A 16,589-nucleotide genomic window follows, 5' to 3' on the forward strand; every position below is an offset into this window, starting at 1 on the left:
GTCACAAATTTGCAAGAAAAAACAAATTCTGAGATTAATCCAGAAAAAAAAATTCTCTTTCAGTTTGAAAAGTTGAAAATCTTATAGAAAAAATTATATATTTATATTTTCAGAAGTTTTCAAGAAAAAATAAATTTCAAAAGTTGTAAATTTGTTAGAAAAATGTAAAAAAATGTTTTTCTTGCAAATCTTTGACTTTTGAAACTCAGATTTTCACTTTCTCTAGAAAATTTCTTAATTTCAAATGTGAGAATCTTTTTTCTACCAAGTTTTTTACCCTTGACAAGCTCAGTGAAACATGGACCATCAAGTCAAACAACAGATTGAATTTAGAACTAATAGCCACAATGTAGTGCAGAGGAACCTATTTGTAAGTATTTTTATTATGTTCTCATACAGTTATAGGCATGAAACAAACCTGTCAACATTAGTCATATCAATAGAAACATAAGAATGATATAAATATGATAAAAGTACTTAAAATTGATCTACTATAATAAAGTAAGCGTTATAGCAACAGGTTTGGGATATAAAGGAAAACATTCATCTCCTTTTACTTGCAAAGGAATTTCTTCTGGTGGGTTTGATTCTTTTGGAAATTTTATGTACGACTCTAATGTTTCCTAAACAATAAATTTTGTCACCTTTAAAGCAGCATTTTTCTACGGAAGATAATTAGGGCCACTAAAAAGAATCTTCTCATAAGTAACTTTAATCTCAGAGTTTAGTTTTTATTTTTGACTTGTTTTCTCAAAAGCCAAAATTCTCAGAACTCTGACTTTCATCCCAGAATTCTTTTTTTTTTCACTCTGAATTCTGACTTTAATCTCAAAATTTGGACTTTTTTTTTGTCAGAATATGACTTTTGATCTCAGAAGTTTAATATCAGAATTCTGTGAAGAAAAGTTATTTTTAATTTTTTTGGTTGTCCTAATCCTCTTCCAGATCCGTCTTTCGGATGTTTAACGTCGGTCTTGATGAGCCTCTCTCAGTTTGAAGGCGATGCCAGGATATCGTACTCCGCCAGAAACACGAAGCTGTTCTCTCTGATTTTTTTAACTCTGACCAAATCGCCACACTCCTGGAGGTGAACCAGCCCTTGGTCCCCTCTCCCGTACTCTCGCTCGCGGTCGTTCAGCGTCACCTCAGTCCGCCTGCCACAGGCCTGCCGGTAGACATACCTCAGCCCGACCACCAGAACCATGCCCAACCCGGCCGAGCAGCCCAGCAGCATGCCCAGCTCCCAGGCACTGTGTCTGGGGACAATGTCTGGATACTTTCCTTCTTTGTCTGGAGCGTCAGCGGGATCTGAGGGATGCTTTGGTTTGGTATCTGTGTTTTGAATGTTTGGTTTGATCTCTTGGTCATGATTTGGTCTGAGGTTGGGATAAGGTTTGGGGTTTGGATGGACAACCTTTCTGTGTGCCGGTGAGGTGAATCGAGTCTCAGAGTTTGGTGCATGGTGGGTTTGGGTTACCAACTTCTGATGTAGAGTGATTTTATGAGGCGCTGGTGTTGGTTCTGGTTTAGGGGAGCTGATGGGTGAAATAAAAGATGACAAACTCACTCTTAAAGATGGTGAGGTAACTGAGAAAGAGGGAGTAGAAGAAGAGAAAGTTGGGGAGATTGAAGTAGGCAAAGAAGGCATTGTTGGATAGTTGGAGGCACTGAAGGAAGAAATGGTGGAAGAGGTAGAGAAGGTTGGCGGAGTGGTGGTTTGGTAGTTAGTAGAGGTTAAATGCTGAGGTATGGAGATTGGGGAAGGTGATGCTGGTGCAGGATGATTTGGGGTTGTTTGAGGTTCGTTCTGAGATGGACGAGAAGGGGAATGAATGGAAGATGTTGATGTGACTGATGTGAAGTTTTCACTGCTGTGACTAGCAAAAGAACTGCTTAAGGAATTAGATGATGAAAAAGAAGATGAAGTGTTTGAAGTGACAAAACCAACAACCGGGGCCATGGTTTTGGTATTTCCTTCAGATGTAGGATCATTTCCTCCTGAGGAGACTGTGACTGGTTGAGTAGTTACAGTGGATTGAGAAAACACCCTTTTTGTTTGGGACAGTGGTTGGGAAAATGGTCTCAAAGACTCTGTTGATGAGTCAAATTGGGTATTTTCGCCTTGGAGAGAAATAGGTTGAGTTTGAGGCAGAGTTTGATGAAAGTTAAGGATTGTTTTTTTAGGTGAACTGGTTTGTTTTGGAGTACTTTTGGATCCTACAGAGGTTTGACTTGCATTAGTTTGGGACTTAAGATCTGCACCCATTTGAAACCTAGAAGAGTTGAACGAAGACCTTTGGTAGGATGGAGTTACTTCGGTCTTGACTATCTTCAATTGGGAATTAGACGGGACATTGTCACCCAGTTTCTCTGAGCTACTTGAGGTCTCAGACTTTCTTGATTTGTTTTTGTTTGGGTCTGTCAAAGTGTGGTTTACAGGAGTATGTGTACTGAAAAAGGTCTCCATTGTTGGACCTTGGGTTGGTATTACAGTAAATGTCTTGTAATGTTTTCCTTCAAGATTGTTTTTAAGGTTTAGCTCCTGTGATTTTATCTGGAGTTCGTTGCTCTTTGTCCATGCGTCCATTTGTAAGGGTACAAGAGAGTTTAATGCGGAAAATGAAGCCAGTGGAAACTGTGTTGTAGTAACTGTATATACAGTATCAGGAGGTGATGATGGTAAGGGAAAGACACTTGTGTAAGAAAAGGGTTCAGTTGTTATCCTTTTCGACACGCCTGCGAGGAATCTAGGAGACTCATTGGTGGTACTTTGAGGAGGTCCTGAAGTCAAAGTCTTCCTTGCAGCCACTGTTTGAGTTCTCCAAGTCACAGAGCTGCTTGTTTCTAATGTTGTGTGATCATCTTCGGTTTGTAGTTTCAAAAATTTCAGAATCTCAGTTGCATTTTTTATATTGGAAGGGCGTCCAGAGAAAGAGGCAAGAGTAGCTTTTCTGTTAGCTTTGAGCGCAAGGAGGGAAAAAGAACAAAGACAAATAAATAATATTTCACAACACCTTTCATTTTCTTAACTTTAATTTTTCACTGTTTTTAGCTAGTAATGAGCACAGAATGCCGACCTGTCTGGGTAGTAACTGTCTCTTGCACAGCAACAATTGTGCTTGCTCCATCCGCCATTTTGGTTTTACTGCGTCTCCAAGCACTGGGACTCCGATCACACACCACTGCAGACTCGATACCAGTCCAGTACACGAAGTAGGATTGTACCACAGTTATGCTGGCGTGCAGATTAATAGACAAATGTGGCAAAATAAACATTTTGATTTATTGGAGTTCCCTAAATAGGTTGTAGAGATCAAGTAATGGCAGCTTACTGGAAGCGCATGTCTCCCTTTGGCATGTCAGGAGCTCTCCATACAAACGACAGGTTCCTCTTTAGCTGTTTGTCCGAGTGTGTGACCGTGTCGCCTTCAAACAGGCAGCGTAATGTGTGGGTACCTGGTGGAGATCGAATCCAGGAGCCGCCCACCAGAAGTGGACCAAGTCTCTCTGTCCTGATACCAGGACCTTCTCCAAACCCATTCCTTTCCCCACCAACACTGCGGGCCTGGAGCAGGAAACCCATGAAGTCTCTGGAGCTTCGTACAGACACTGAGCGCAGAGAGAGCAATTAATGGACATAACACAGGGAATGTGAGTATCATTTAAAGTTAACTACACAGAATTTAAAAGAAGACTGATTCTGCTAGTTGCTAGTTAGCAGAATCATGTAAACTGCTATAGTTACATGTTAGCTTCACTCTGTTTAATTGTTAGCTGTTACCTTTATCACTTCAACTTTTAGATAAATTCTGGTAACTGATAGTTGTCCCGTTAGATAGTAGCTTTTAGCAAGATTCCTGAAAGCTGCTAGACTCTGTTTGCTCATCTCTGCTGTTACCTTTACCATGTTAGCTTTTAGCTAAATTCTCCTAGATGTTAGCTGTGATGTTAGGTGAACTCTGTTAGCTGGACTCATGAAAGCTGGTAGACTGTTAGGTGTTAGCTTCACTGTCCCCTTGCCTCTGTTAGCTGTTAACCTTTACAATGTTAGCTTTTAACTAAATTGTGCTAGATGCTAGCTGTGTTATTACCTGCTAGCTAGACTCCTGAAGACTGTGCTTGGTGTTTGCTTCACTGTGTTTCCCTGCCTGTGTTAGCTTTCAACTCCACCATGTTAGCTTGTAGCTACATTTTGGTAGATGTAAGCTGTGCTGTGAGGTGGTTACAGTTAGTATTTAGCGTAACATTGTTAGTTATATTGTCTGTGGAAAAGACAGTTAACTGTTAGCTGGACTGTGCTAGCCTCAGTTTATTGCTAGCTCCAGTCTTATTGCTATGCTAACTGGAAACAGTTTAATGTTAGCAGATTATTAATTTTAGGTAAACTCTGAGGTAAACATTGTTAGCTTGACAATGTTGCCTATTAGCGTTCCTGTTAACACACAACACTACTTTTCAAAACAAACTTCTAAATAACTGAGTTACTTGGTACCTGTTATTAACTGCCCAGGCAGGTATGAGGATGATGAGGTGTGTAAGGTGATGAAGCTGTGCTTCGGGTCCAGGGGATGAGCGCGGATGTGTCCAGGAATCATCTCCTGACAGGAAGTGAGACTCGCTCCATGGGAGAAACATACGATGGGCGAAGCCATGGAGCATAACAGCACAGCTCCGCCCCAAAGGAGGAGGTTGGATGACATCATTAAACCTGCATAATTACTGCAATTAGAAATTATACCAACAGAGAGCAGAGTAAGAGTAGAACTGGCCAATTAATTCAGAGACTCTATATGGGAATCAGAGGGATTTTTGTAACAAAACTTACTTTTATACAGCTGGACAGCAAAAGTGGAAAAACTAAAACTAAAATGTTTTATCAAAACAGATAAAATAATCTGCTCTACAAATACCCAGAGGACTCTGGACTCTGTTCCTTCTGTGCACATAATTTATTTATTTTTTATGTCTCTGTTCACGTTATCCCACTTTTCTTTGATTTACTTATATCACAATGAAATTTAAAATAGATGAATCATTTTTAAAATACGTTAAATAAAAAATAAATAAATACAATTTAAAATAAGTTACATTTAAAATAAACAGTAATTTTTTTAAAGCTACATTTAAAATAAACAATGAAATTTGAAATAAGTTGCATTAAAATAAACTTTAGATTTTTACATGTCTTGTAAATAAAGATGATGAAGCAGCAGGACGGTATCATGACTCAGGAGCCTCCTCACCTTGCAGCGCGTTTCCCCTCCAGCTCTGCTACTGACGGTTTTATCCGATCTGGGAGTAAAGAGGAGAACTTCAGGATTTCACAGGATCCGCTGGAGCCAGGCACATAGAACCAGAACCAGTAGAACTGCAGAATCTACCCGAACGCTGGTCTATCTAAACTTCATGAAGTTTAGAAAAGAATCAAAGCAATAAATTCGCATATTACCAATGTGAAACATGATCTGAAACTTAAAAAGTGTTTTGCCTTGAGACAAATTTAGTTAATTTTCTGTTCATTATTCATCATTGTTAACTTTACTGATAAGATATAATTAAATTTTACTTAGTAATTTTGAGCCGATGCACAAATAAGTGAAATGCAATTGATAGATTATTACAGTTATTGATTGTGGTTTTTGCAGTGTATAACTCAATTTATTATTTTGTTGATGCAAATAACCATCTAAGCAAACAGTTTTAATCACTTTGTAAAGATTTTATAAACAAAAAATAAACTTTAACTCACTCATAAGATTAAAAATGTGAACTGTGGAGCGTTTCTTCAGAAGAAATGTGACTCTTTGAGTTCTAGGTGATTTATCTCTACGGGATAATCTTCAGGATGTTGGCCAGCTGCAGCCGGCTGCCTCCAGGATCTCGTGGACGTTTCTGTTGATCTTCTTTCTGAGCTCATTTCGCTCCAGAGCAGAAAGCTGGCGGTGGATTATCTGCCGTAACAGTGATGGAGAAGCGTTTCAGCGCAACCAAACACAGCAGAGAGAAAAGAAACAACGTTTTCTGGACGGATGAATGGATTCAGGTGCAGATCCGTCCAACGGGAGGCTGGGGAAGCATCCAGTAGTCGGAATGTACATTTTTTTGTTTTGTTTTATTTTATTTTTAAACCCAATTTAATAAAGCGCATCAGGCCGACTGCACAGCCGCTTTTTAACAGGCAGTGAAACATCAGTCTGGGTCAGGCTGATGTTATCAAACACAGGGGGAGACATGAAAAAGACAGGAACAAAGAGGAGTGGGTCACATTAACCAACATGCAAAAAAGAAAGAAAGGGTGGAGATTAAGACTCAGAGAGAGAAAAAAGAAAAAGTTGAGCCAAATTAACAGATATTTTCCACTGTGGAGGAGCAACAGAGAACCAAACAGCCGGTTAGCAGACATTGGCTGTCCTGGACTGGACATATGATTGTTTTTTATGTTTTCAGCCATTTAATCGCCACAATCGGCAAATAACTAATGTTTGATCAATTAAAATCAATCCATACTGGCTTGAAAAAGAAAATAATTTGGCACCGCTTTACAATAAAGCTACTAAATAGTTCATATGTAATTTATTAATTCATCTGTCTTTCTAAATCATTAATAACTGGTTATTATGCATTAATTAAAGGTGAGGAGAATATATGGAAATGCCTATTTTCATTACAAGGTAATCTGAAACTTTTTTGTGGTTCACTATTTGACAGCAAACAGATACATATTGTCTCCTTCTCACTGTTTTTCACTGAATGATAATCAGTGCAAACATGCAAACCTCATATTTTGCATGTTTTTGAATATCTGTTTGGATTTTACTGCTTCTAAAAACAGGCGCTTAAAAAATAACAACCCCAGCAGAATTCTACCCGTTACCTAGCAACCTAAGCGGAACTCCAGCGTGTTTGGTCAGCTGGTATAGTCTCTCAATGCGCTCTACAATGGCTGCTGGAAAAGACAAGTGTTTGGTTGTTGACATACCAAGTGGCCTCGTGCTGTATTGTTGTTGGTTGTGCAGGAGGCTCCCCTAATGCTTTTCAGAGATGTACAGTTGTATAATTGTGCATTTGATTGCAGCTAATTTTCATGTGCGACTAATATTTCATGACCTAAGAATAATTTTGTGCAAATAAAAATGTGATAAACATTTTCTGTTCAAGAAAACATCACAGATCATCTTTGACATGAAGCTTTATTTTAAGCGTGATAAAAAAATTTATTTAAAAACTTCCCTTCCCTTTATTTTTTTTACTTGTGCACCTCACACCTACTCAGGAATGGTTTTGTTCAGCTGTACATAACAAATGCTCCAGGAAACAGGATGAGCAGTCTAGTCAAAGGCCCCTCCTTCTGCTCACGAACATATTAAAGATTCTCTGCATTGCTTATAATTTCCTGTAACGAAGAGGAGTCCCTACCTGAGCTCAGGTGAGTCCAGTACTTATTAATTCATCATAATTTTATCCTGCAGCAAATATTTTACAGTAGATTAAATGTATTTGTTCTGTTTTTTGTCTTCAGTGTTAGGAAAAGGTTGAAATATTTTTGTTTGTTATTTTTTTGTTTATGTATTTTATTGAAGTTGTTTGGTTAAAACATAAACATATTCTTTAAATCTGTGAAAAGTGAAGATAAGACAGATAATAACTGAATGTTTTCTGTTGCTTCATTGTAATGAAAACCTTCATTACTGTTTTAATTCAGCAGCCAGTTGGTCTGAACTGGCTGCCACCACCAGTCTGCATAGTGAATCACTCAGACTGGTTCTTCTGGACTTACTGGTGTCTGTTTGTGCTCTGCAGCGTCAGGACAGTTTTACAAAATGAGATGAGCAGAAAAAACAACAAGCAGAAAATCAGGTTTAACACATGCAAATCATATTCAGACTTCCTGAGAGACAAAGATAAAATAAAAATTAATTAATAAGAAACTAACTTGGCCGTTTTTATTGGACAAAAGTAGTTCGTTCATAAATCTTTGACTGATTATCCAGATATATTCCTGTTGAATGAAGAAGCATTTTCATGTTTCCATTAAACAAAGACGGACCTTTTACTTTTGCTTTTAATTTCTCAAATTATTATTTGAGAAATAAAATGTAGAATTAACATTTAAGTCCTGACAGATCAGCCTTGTTAATTATTGTATGTATTTTTAACACAGGAAGCAGAAAAGTAAATTAATGTATGATTGATATAATGTTTGATTAGTTTCCACTGTCTAATAACTGCATAAAATGCTAAATTGAGACTTTCAAAATATGCTGAAAAATTATTGTTTTAAATTGGGAAGCACATTTATTTGATTTATAACTAAATGTGTAAATATATTTATAATTTTTCATATGTAAGTATTAATTTAATTCATAAATGTATGTATAAATACAGGCATGAATTAAAATAAATTTGATGGGTTGTGTTTTGCCCCCACTCTGTTTTCTTCCTCCTGATTAAATTAATAATAAATAATGGAAAAAATATGTAGGAATTTTAGTTTCAGGGAAGTTAATGTTTCATTTCCTTTACATGTTTTTTGTTTTTTTGACTGATTTTTCAGCAGAAAGATAATGTTTGATCAGAAAGTATTCTTATAGAAAAGTTAACTCCAGTCACAAAATGGTATATCCATTTCTACATAAAGAAAACAAGAATATTGCATAAAAACAATAAAATGTGGATTTTCAACTTGAGAATCTCAGCCTGTTTTTGCTGACTTGTGAAGGAAACTCGAGTTTCTGTATCAGCGACCGTCCTGCAGCTCGTCTTCATCGTTGCCTCTGGTGTCTCGTCTTCCTCTTGATAGCAGCCCATCAGAACCAAATTAGGAAACTTAACATTTGAATGAGCGGCAGTTAGAAAGTGGATGTGTTGCATGTCCAACGATTTGCATGAAAAGCTGAAAGATGCACCGGCTTTGTGTGAATGAGGAAGTTCGATGCCATATTTTCTGTTGCCTGAGTCACAGCAGGCAGACAGTTCCTCATTTTCACCTCCAGTCTTCCAGATCAATAATTTTCAATGGAAAATGACAGTCAAAGGCATTGATCCTTGGAAAAAACACAATTTGATTCCCTGGATCTGTTTGGAAAGGTTCTCCTTGTTCTACCCCTCTCCTTCCACTCAACTTTCCATCATTAATGTACTTGGATGCAACACTTTGTGAACAACCAGCTTGTGTGCTTTTGTGGCTGACCCTCCTGGTGGAAAGTGTCAGGGTCTTTGTTGTGGTAACTGTAGATTATGGATGAATGAACGGATGAATGGTTGTAGGAACGCTGCGTACTGCAGCTCCCATTGGCTTTAACCTTCTGCCTGTGTGTTACAGCTGGAAGATGCTAACCGTGTCAGTTTATCTGCTGCTTTGGTCCTTCTCTGCATCGTCTTCAGGTACGAATGACTTGTTTCTATTATAACAGTAAAAAGTGTCACCAATGCGAGAGTTTTTCACATTTGTGTAATTTACAGGAGTGGGCGTTTCCCCTCAGTGTCAACCCGGGTGGCTCCTCTTCGGACGGAGATGTTTTGCTTTCTTCCCCGTGTGGAGCTCTTGGACCAGTGCCAGTGTAAGTAAGAGCCAACGTTTGCTTTCTCTGTCCCACTCTGTCACTCCTGTGTGTAATATGAGTATCTGGTCTTAGACTTTATGCTCTGAGACCGGTGGGAACCTCATGTTGCTCCACGACCCGGAGGAAAGGCAAATTGTCCTCCAACTGACCAACACCAGCACACCTGTGTGGCTGGGTAAACACCAGGTGAGGAGAGGCGTTAGATTTATGTATTTTACACCTGATTTCAACAATACTCTTATCTCCATCTTTGTTTTTCTCTATCTGACAGAATGGATCAAGGATTTGGAGTGACGACTATCTGCTTAACAACCGGACCAACCAGATAGACGAAAAGACCAAAGAGTTTGGACTCTGCATGGAAATGATACCCAAAAGTAAACAAAATGCATGAATGCAATATTTATAGAGCAAACAGCTAATACATCTCACCAGTTTACCTTTAACACCTGATGCGTTAGAAGTCTTAACATATTTACCCACTTGTTTTAAAAGCTTGTTAATGTATTACGTCTCATTCCATCAGATGCAAGTAAAAACAAAAACTCCTTCCAAGCTGGATTAACACTTCACTTCATTTAAAATCAAACTATTGATAGTTGTTACCGGGTTTGGTTGAGGCACATCTTTAAAGAACAATGCTGTTCCAAACACTCATGACGGACCAGTTCTGCATCGAACTGGAACAAAATGCCTCTGGGGCGGTTGTGTGAATTCCTAATAATTTCAACATGTGTCCTCTGAAAACGAAAGGGAGAAAACGGTTCACCAAATGCACCATATGCTGGAGTATTCACCAGCATAAGGTGGTGCTGGTGAGTACTCCGTAGACGCCATGGCTAGAAACAATGGCTCCTTCCACAGGTAGGATTGAACTGGGCTCCCTATATCTAGAAGTGCGCACACGCCTCCAAATTGTGCCAATACTTGCCTGTTCTGGTTGGTGAAACAGTGAAGAAAACTAAAGTTTTTCATCCAGCAGCCTAAGTGTAAAATCCATATACTAGTACATACTAGTAGTACACAGACTAGTAAATTTGAAGCCCCAATGATGTCATTAGCACCAAACAAAAGGTGGATATGGAGGAAGGAAGAAGGAAAAGTGTTGGAGCGAGCTATCAAATACTTTAAGATTTATATGGTTCCAATATAAATTAAATTTAGAAACTCCTGTGACCCATATTTAAGTTAAATTTTACTGAAAGCACTTAATGTGTCTTTGTTTCTAGCTGGAGAGTTGCAGAGCGCCCCCTGTGGAGAACTTCGGTTCTACATCTGCACCACTTCACCGAGGTAGGCCAAAGTTGAGAAGTGATCTCATTGGGAGTCATTTCAGCTCCTACAATGGAGAGTCTTTATACCAGAGGTTTTCTGAGAAACCAAGACGAACTGGGCCTGGTTTACTTTCAGTTGGAAAGAACAAAGAGAGAATAAATGGTTAAACGCAGAGACTCAGCGAACAGTTAAGAACTGAGTCAGGAGTATTTTTTATGGAAAGGTAAAACTGAGAGTGCAGTTTGTGGGAGGGGTAATTCTGTCAAAAACTCAAACTGGAAAGAGACACAGACCAATGCACAAACACTGGGCCAGGCACACCTTCTATGCAACAAGAACCAATCCCAGAGAGGACACAAAGTTCATGGCAGCAGCAGTTGTATGTGATCATTCAGTGGAGAGTTGCTAACAGCTTCTAGTCTTTCAGTTTTGTGTTTGTTTACTTTCAGGTTTACCTCCGCTGACCTCAGCAGAAACAAGCTGCTTCAACCAGGTGAGGTTGTCCTAAAACCAAAAAATAGAAGAAATGATCAGATTAAACTCTTATTATCTGGGCAAAAAATGTGATCAACATGTTTTGTAAAACCCATCCACCCAAAACCCACCCTAACCTGTTCAGATAGCAGGTCAGCTTTACGTGAATGTTTGGTCGCCCTCAGTGATCAGTAGAGTCTTCATCTGGACATTGCAGTGCGTATCGCTCCAGCCTGTAAATTGCCCCTCAGTCTGCGTCTCCTCTTGCCCAGGGCTCGTCCCCGGGGTGCTTCTGTTCGACGTCGTCTGGGACTCCAGCTCCACTCAAGCCGAGGAGATTTTCTTCTCATCCTCGCTGCTCAGAGGCCTGAGGTCTGGCAATCTGACGGAGCGCTGCTACAACACATTCATGCAGCAGGAGGAGACTTACCTGCTCAGAGTCAGAAGCACACTTGAGGTCAGAGGTCACCACTGTTATACCATCGTACGCTTATTGAGCCTCATTTCCACTAAATGGTACAGCCACCGATGTATATCACTGGATTGAACTTCGCCTGTTAGCCGCTACAGCTAGTGACGATGTCCCGATACGGGATGAGCAGAAATCTGTCACAAAACTGGTCGCAGCACCCTTATTTCCTATGCGAATCTTATAAGTTATGGCTTAATTTAACAGACCCGTTGCCATGTCGACCAGCAGACAAAAAGCTCCACAGAGCAGTTAGCACAACCTGGTTTCAAAGTGTCTTCTGAAAGAGGGAGTTACCACCTTTTTTAAAAAATATTTGCTAATTTTGTCCTTGAATTTTTTCATGTTTTACTCAGTCGAATCATTTGAACATTTACTTTCTTACATTCATATGGAAAAGGCGATAAAGACACTGTCATGGTGGACAGTGTCTTTATCTGTAGCTGCGTTTCTGTTACAAATGTCCACAAAACTTTGTCAGTTTTGTTTTGAAAAACCACAATTTTTCAATGGTGGTGTTTCCATTAAATAAGAGACTGAATAAAAATCATCGTCTGAAGCAGATCAGTCATGTTTTTTCCTCTTGTTTCATTGGGCAGGTTCTGGTTGGGCGTCTCCATGAACACAGTAGAATTAGGTCGCTGCTGCTGGACACATTCAGACGATACGGGACAGGAAAGCAGGTGACCAGAACAGATTACAGATAAATTACCACTAATATCTCTGCTAATGACTCCAAACTGCATTCAGAATGAAAATATGAATTTTGGTTAACCTTCATTCTTCCTCCTGCAGAGCCTCCATCTTTCCTCCCCGGCCCCACAGTGGCTCCAGTGGTCCCTGCAGTCTTTCCACCGGGTGGTTCTGGACGACAAGGTGTACTGGCTCCTGGCTTTGTCGGCCCGGGCCTGCCTGCAGGACTTTGTGGCTCAGAAGCTGCATCAGGAACTCGGGTCGCAGGTTCCGAGCCTGAAAAAGAACAGTTTCTACCAGATGTGGAAGAGGGAGAACGTGGACTTTGTCTGGGTTAAGAGGTAGGTGTGAACTGCTTCAGCGTAATCAGTCCAACTACGTTTGGACCTGAAATAAACCAGAAACTTCAAACATTTAGCCAACTTCACCAAGCCTCTACCAGACACAAACTGGATAGACTTTTAGTAACTAAAGTGAGACCATGATTATTTAAAGTTTGTATTTATATGGGCTGGATCTGAAGATGCTTCACTGCCACAGTAAACATTTCTATTGACCATATGATTGCACAATTTGATATTTTGAAAACAAATCTGCTTAAGGAAATCACACATCACACGAGTTGTATGATTAACAACTGGATGTTGCTACTGGCAGAAACCACAAAGAAGAGGACAACAGGAAGTAGTTGGAAGATGATGCTGCGGCTTGATTTTTAATAACTTCTCACATGAATAAACTTATTCATGTATGATTTCTTATTTAATGGAAATGCCGCTAAATTGCAAAATTGTGGTTTTTTTCTACTTTAATGAAGTACATTTGTAATGGAAAAGCAGCTGGTTTGGTCTGCTAAGAGGTGCTAGCTAATGACGTTTGATGACCAAACACCAGGATTTTTATGACAGGAGGCTAAATGAACTCTGATCACAACAGGAAGTTGTTCATACTTTTATCAATGTAGATGACGCCAAACTATAGCAGGTAAATCCCACAACATCAATGAAACGTACAAATGGACCATCAAACTTTCCAAAACTTTGATAACCCCTGGTTTATATCAAATATATTCAAGTGTTTGAATGGCCTAGTCAAATACAAAAACTAAGATCTAATAAAGAACCTGTAGCAAAATTCTAAACTGATGATTACAAATCCTCCCCGTCCAAAACGACTGACAAATATTTCTGTCTGTAGACGTACAAAGTTGGTAGACACCAAATCCAAAGGACTTGTTGGTTCTCTGGACAAATTCCTTCTAGAAACTATAAAAAAAGTTTATACTTTGTTGTTTAATCTGCACTTGGCAGATTCAAAGCGGTGGTGGAGGAGTACCAGGATGAAATGGACGTCTATAAAGCAATCGCCATCTTCAGGGAGCACATGATGAATCAGAAGAGCCTCCATAAATATGTGTAAGAAACAAGCAGGTCTGTCTGTGCAACTGATGTGATGAAGAGTCTCTAAATTTTTTTATTCTGCTGCAGGAGCTGTGAGGATGAAGATGATGAAGAAATCCACATCAGGGCAGATGTTTTATAGCTTCCTCAGAGTTCAGCTCACACATTTCATATTTTCAAAGCAGGAATATTTACCAGATTATTCTGGACTTGAATGAAAACATTTCTCTTTTAGTTTTTTTTTTCCAAGTTCAAAATTGTTTTATCTGATCAATGGTCAATTAAAAATAATCATATTATCATGTTCGTACATAAAATTGCACTAAAGACACACAGTTACAGTTTTGCTCCAGTTCACTACAACAGAGGTGTGTTTTGATCTGTTATCAGGGATTTTGTGTGTTTAATATGTTACAAACATTTTTAAATATGAATTACTTCAACATATGTTTGGTTTTTATCATGTTTTTATGAAATTGGGCTCAGGTTTCTCTTTAGCTAGCATCTTAAAGTGATGCTAGCTGGTTAAAAGTTTCAGTCTCTTGGCCTCTTTTCCCTTCGTCATGTTAAAATGTAACAACAAATGAATCCAGTTTCTCCCTAAGATGAAATTTATTGCATGTCTTAAATAAAACGTAGTTTTTTTTACACTTTTTTTCTCTTTTTTCTGATACTTCTTGTAGTGAAAGGTCTTTGCATAAATGGCTGACTCTGTCTCCCTCTGCTGGCTGAAATAAAAAACTGCACCCTTCTAGACGTCTGTGAATGAACCACTATCAGAAATAACCTGATTAAAATTAAGAAAATTAACTTTTTAAATGATCATTTCATTTATCAAAAGCAAAAGCTACAAAAGCAAACCTGTCCTGATGTGGAAAGTAATTACTCCGTGGTTGTGGCAGCAACAACTGACATCTGCATCATTATGGAGGAAAGTTAGTGATCTCTTCTTTGCAGAATTGTTTTAATTTATCACCTCCATGTTTGACTGTCACTGTGATGGTTTGTTTCTTAAAGGCTTTAATTTTAGGTAATGAGACAAACACTTTCCAAAAAGGTCCATTCTTGTCTCATCAGCCCAGAGTTTTGGGATCATCAAGACGTTTTTTTGGCAAACGTGAGACGAGATTTTGTGGGGGTTTTTTGGTGAGCAGTGATTTTTGACCAGGACTCTTCCATTTCTGCCCAGTCTTTCTCGCTTTCTGTCCTTAATTGAGGCAAGTAAGTGGATCTGGGTTCTTGGTGACCTTCTGGATGAATCGTCAATGCATTCTTAAAGATAGTTCGTAGTCCAGCCCCTCCTGGGAAGGAACATTGTGATTCTTGCTTCCAAAAGCCTTAGAAATGTCTCAATATCCCTAATCAGGCCCTTATCACAGGGATTAACAAGAAACAGTAATCAGAACAACAAACAAACTCCTCATGGTCAGTTTTTCTTTTTTTTCCACCAGATTTATTGCAGATTTTCTTTTCTAATTCTATAATTGAAACTGGTACAACTAGAACATGAACTCTAGTTGATTCTTTAGGTGCAACTCTTTATTGTTGATGCTGTAATACCCAAGCTGTTGCCTGTATTGCCCTGTTCTCTGCTCACCTGTTGTTACCTGTCAGGCCAGAGTAGGTCGTGGTTGTTGGGTGCACTCCTGTTGTCGCTCAAGGCATTGGGTACACATGCTAATCATCATCTGATCAGCCTACCAGCACATAACGACCAGCTGAAGCCTGTGTCCTCCATCAGGTTGTTGTTTAGAGTAATTAGGCTGTTGAGCTCCTCAGCAACTGTTTATATGTTCTGTTCTTGGATCTCTGTTTCGTTGAAGCCTTCCAAGATTTGCCCACTCATATTCTCCTTGCTCCAGCCAATCTCTGTGATTCCTCTGTTGGGCTTTTGTTTCTTCAGTAAAAGCTGTTTAGCACTCATCATATCAACTCACCTGCCTGTCCTCTTCCAGTGTTCCCTCTGGATCTCTACAGTAAACTTTTCTCCTCTGAAAACATTCCTGTTACTCAGACTAACCTTCTTCACCTTTTTGACAGAAAAATACCCTGAAATGGTGACTGCTTTCTCAGCTGAAAGCCAGTCCAATCTTCCTTGCATTTTTCTAAAGGAATCTTTTAAACTTTCTAACCTTTTCATGATTGGCTCTTAGTTTGACATTATGCAAATGTGGCCTTAACATCAGTAGCCTGGAGTTGTCAAAGGTACAGCTAAGTGTTGCTTCATTCCTCTAGATCTGTACCTCCCAACAAGTGTCAATACTTTCTAGACTTTGTAGAACTGTGGGAAGCTACAATCAGTAGCTTTGTTATGGCTTTGTTCCATCGATGCCAGACTTGTCGAGTGCGCAGCTAACAGTTGGCCTGTCAGTAGTCTGTTAGCTGGAACTGTGGATCTATGGGTCTCGTGTCTTCTTCTCTGATTAATGCTCTCCTTCACAGCTTGTCAATTTGGATGTGAACATCAAACCTTTTTGTGACCTTTCTGTTGTATCTCTTGGTCTTTTTGATGCTAATTGTCCTCTAATAAACTCTGCTGTCTCTTTTCCATATGGCATGTGTCGGTGTGGTTTGGTACAGTATATTGTCTGGTTCTACTCTAAAAATAGCCCATACAACCAACCCCTTCCACAAAATTTGGACCCCTTCAGCTGAAGGTTCAAAGGACAATGGTTTGGTACCATAGAAGGATAGTTTGGCTGGTGTCACACAACA

General features: G+C 39.2%; 4 protein-coding genes across 5 annotated transcripts in view; 1 reads left to right on the forward strand and 3 right to left on the reverse strand.

Annotated features, from left to right (window-relative positions):
- Positions 1 to 16,589, reverse strand: part of LOC114156967 (myelin-oligodendrocyte glycoprotein-like) — a 1,059,483-nt gene that overhangs the window by 595,802 nt on the left and 447,092 nt on the right. The gene's annotated exons all lie outside the window — the stretch shown is intronic.
- On the reverse strand, positions 243 to 2,618 carry LOC114156921 (uncharacterized protein PB18E9.04c-like). Its single transcript, XM_028037539.1, has one exon. The coding sequence runs from the start codon at positions 2,585 to 2,587 to the stop codon at positions 989 to 991; it is 1,599 nt and encodes a 532-aa protein (XP_027893340.1). The 5' UTR covers positions 2,588 to 2,618; the 3' UTR covers positions 243 to 988.
- Positions 3,018 to 5,075, reverse strand: LOC114156982 (reelin domain-containing protein 1). Its single transcript, XM_028037660.1, has 3 exons — positions 4,493 to 5,075; positions 3,333 to 3,609; positions 3,018 to 3,235 (listed from the first exon to the last, which is right to left on the reverse strand). Exons 1-3 carry the CDS (start codon positions 4,701 to 4,703, stop codon positions 3,049 to 3,051), a joined length of 675 nt encoding a protein of 224 aa, XP_027893461.1. The 5' UTR covers positions 4,704 to 5,075; the 3' UTR covers positions 3,018 to 3,048.
- On the forward strand, positions 7,324 to 14,626 carry LOC114156947 (uncharacterized). The gene is made up of 12 exons (XM_028037581.1): positions 7,324 to 7,426; positions 9,323 to 9,384; positions 9,463 to 9,560; positions 9,636 to 9,749; positions 9,835 to 9,940; positions 10,793 to 10,856; positions 11,288 to 11,331; positions 11,585 to 11,769; positions 12,381 to 12,464; positions 12,577 to 12,815; positions 13,785 to 13,889; positions 13,962 to 14,626. Exons 2-12 carry the CDS (start codon positions 9,330 to 9,332, stop codon positions 14,014 to 14,016), a joined length of 1,149 nt encoding a protein of 382 aa, XP_027893382.1. The 5' UTR covers positions 7,324 to 7,426; positions 9,323 to 9,329; the 3' UTR covers positions 14,017 to 14,626.

This window comes from Xiphophorus couchianus, chromosome 14 (genome assembly GCF_001444195.1).
Source record: "Xiphophorus couchianus chromosome 14, X_couchianus-1.0, whole genome shotgun sequence".
Classification (NCBI taxonomy): Eukaryota; Metazoa; Chordata; class Actinopteri; order Cyprinodontiformes; family Poeciliidae; genus Xiphophorus; species Xiphophorus couchianus.

Excerpts from the sequence above, each read along its gene's own strand:
- LOC114156921 (XM_028037539.1), bottom strand. The coding sequence starts at position 2,587 with ATGGACGCATGGACAAAGAGCAACGAACTCCAGATAAAATCACAGGAG.
- LOC114156982 (XM_028037660.1), bottom strand. The coding sequence starts at position 4,703 with ATGATGTCATCCAACCTCCTCCTTTGGGGCGGAGCTGTGCTGTTATGC. Across the intron at positions 3,610-4,492 it reads GCCTGGGCAGTTAATAACAG|TGTCTGTACGAAGCTCCAGA; the intron begins GTACCAAGTAAC and ends CTCTGCGCTCAG. Across the intron at positions 3,236-3,332 it reads AAGGGAGACATGCGCTTCCA|CATAACTGTGGTACAATCCT; the intron begins GTAAGCTGCCAT and ends TCTGCACGCCAG.
- LOC114156947 (XM_028037581.1), top strand. The coding sequence starts at position 9,330 with ATGCTAACCGTGTCAGTTTATCTGCTGCTTTGGTCCTTCTCTGCATCG. Across the intron at positions 9,561-9,635 it reads GCTCTTGGACCAGTGCCAGT|ACTTTATGCTCTGAGACCGG; the intron begins GTAAGTAAGAGC and ends ATCTGGTCTTAG. Across the intron at positions 9,750-9,834 it reads TGTGGCTGGGTAAACACCAG|AATGGATCAAGGATTTGGAG; the intron begins GTGAGGAGAGGC and ends TCTATCTGACAG.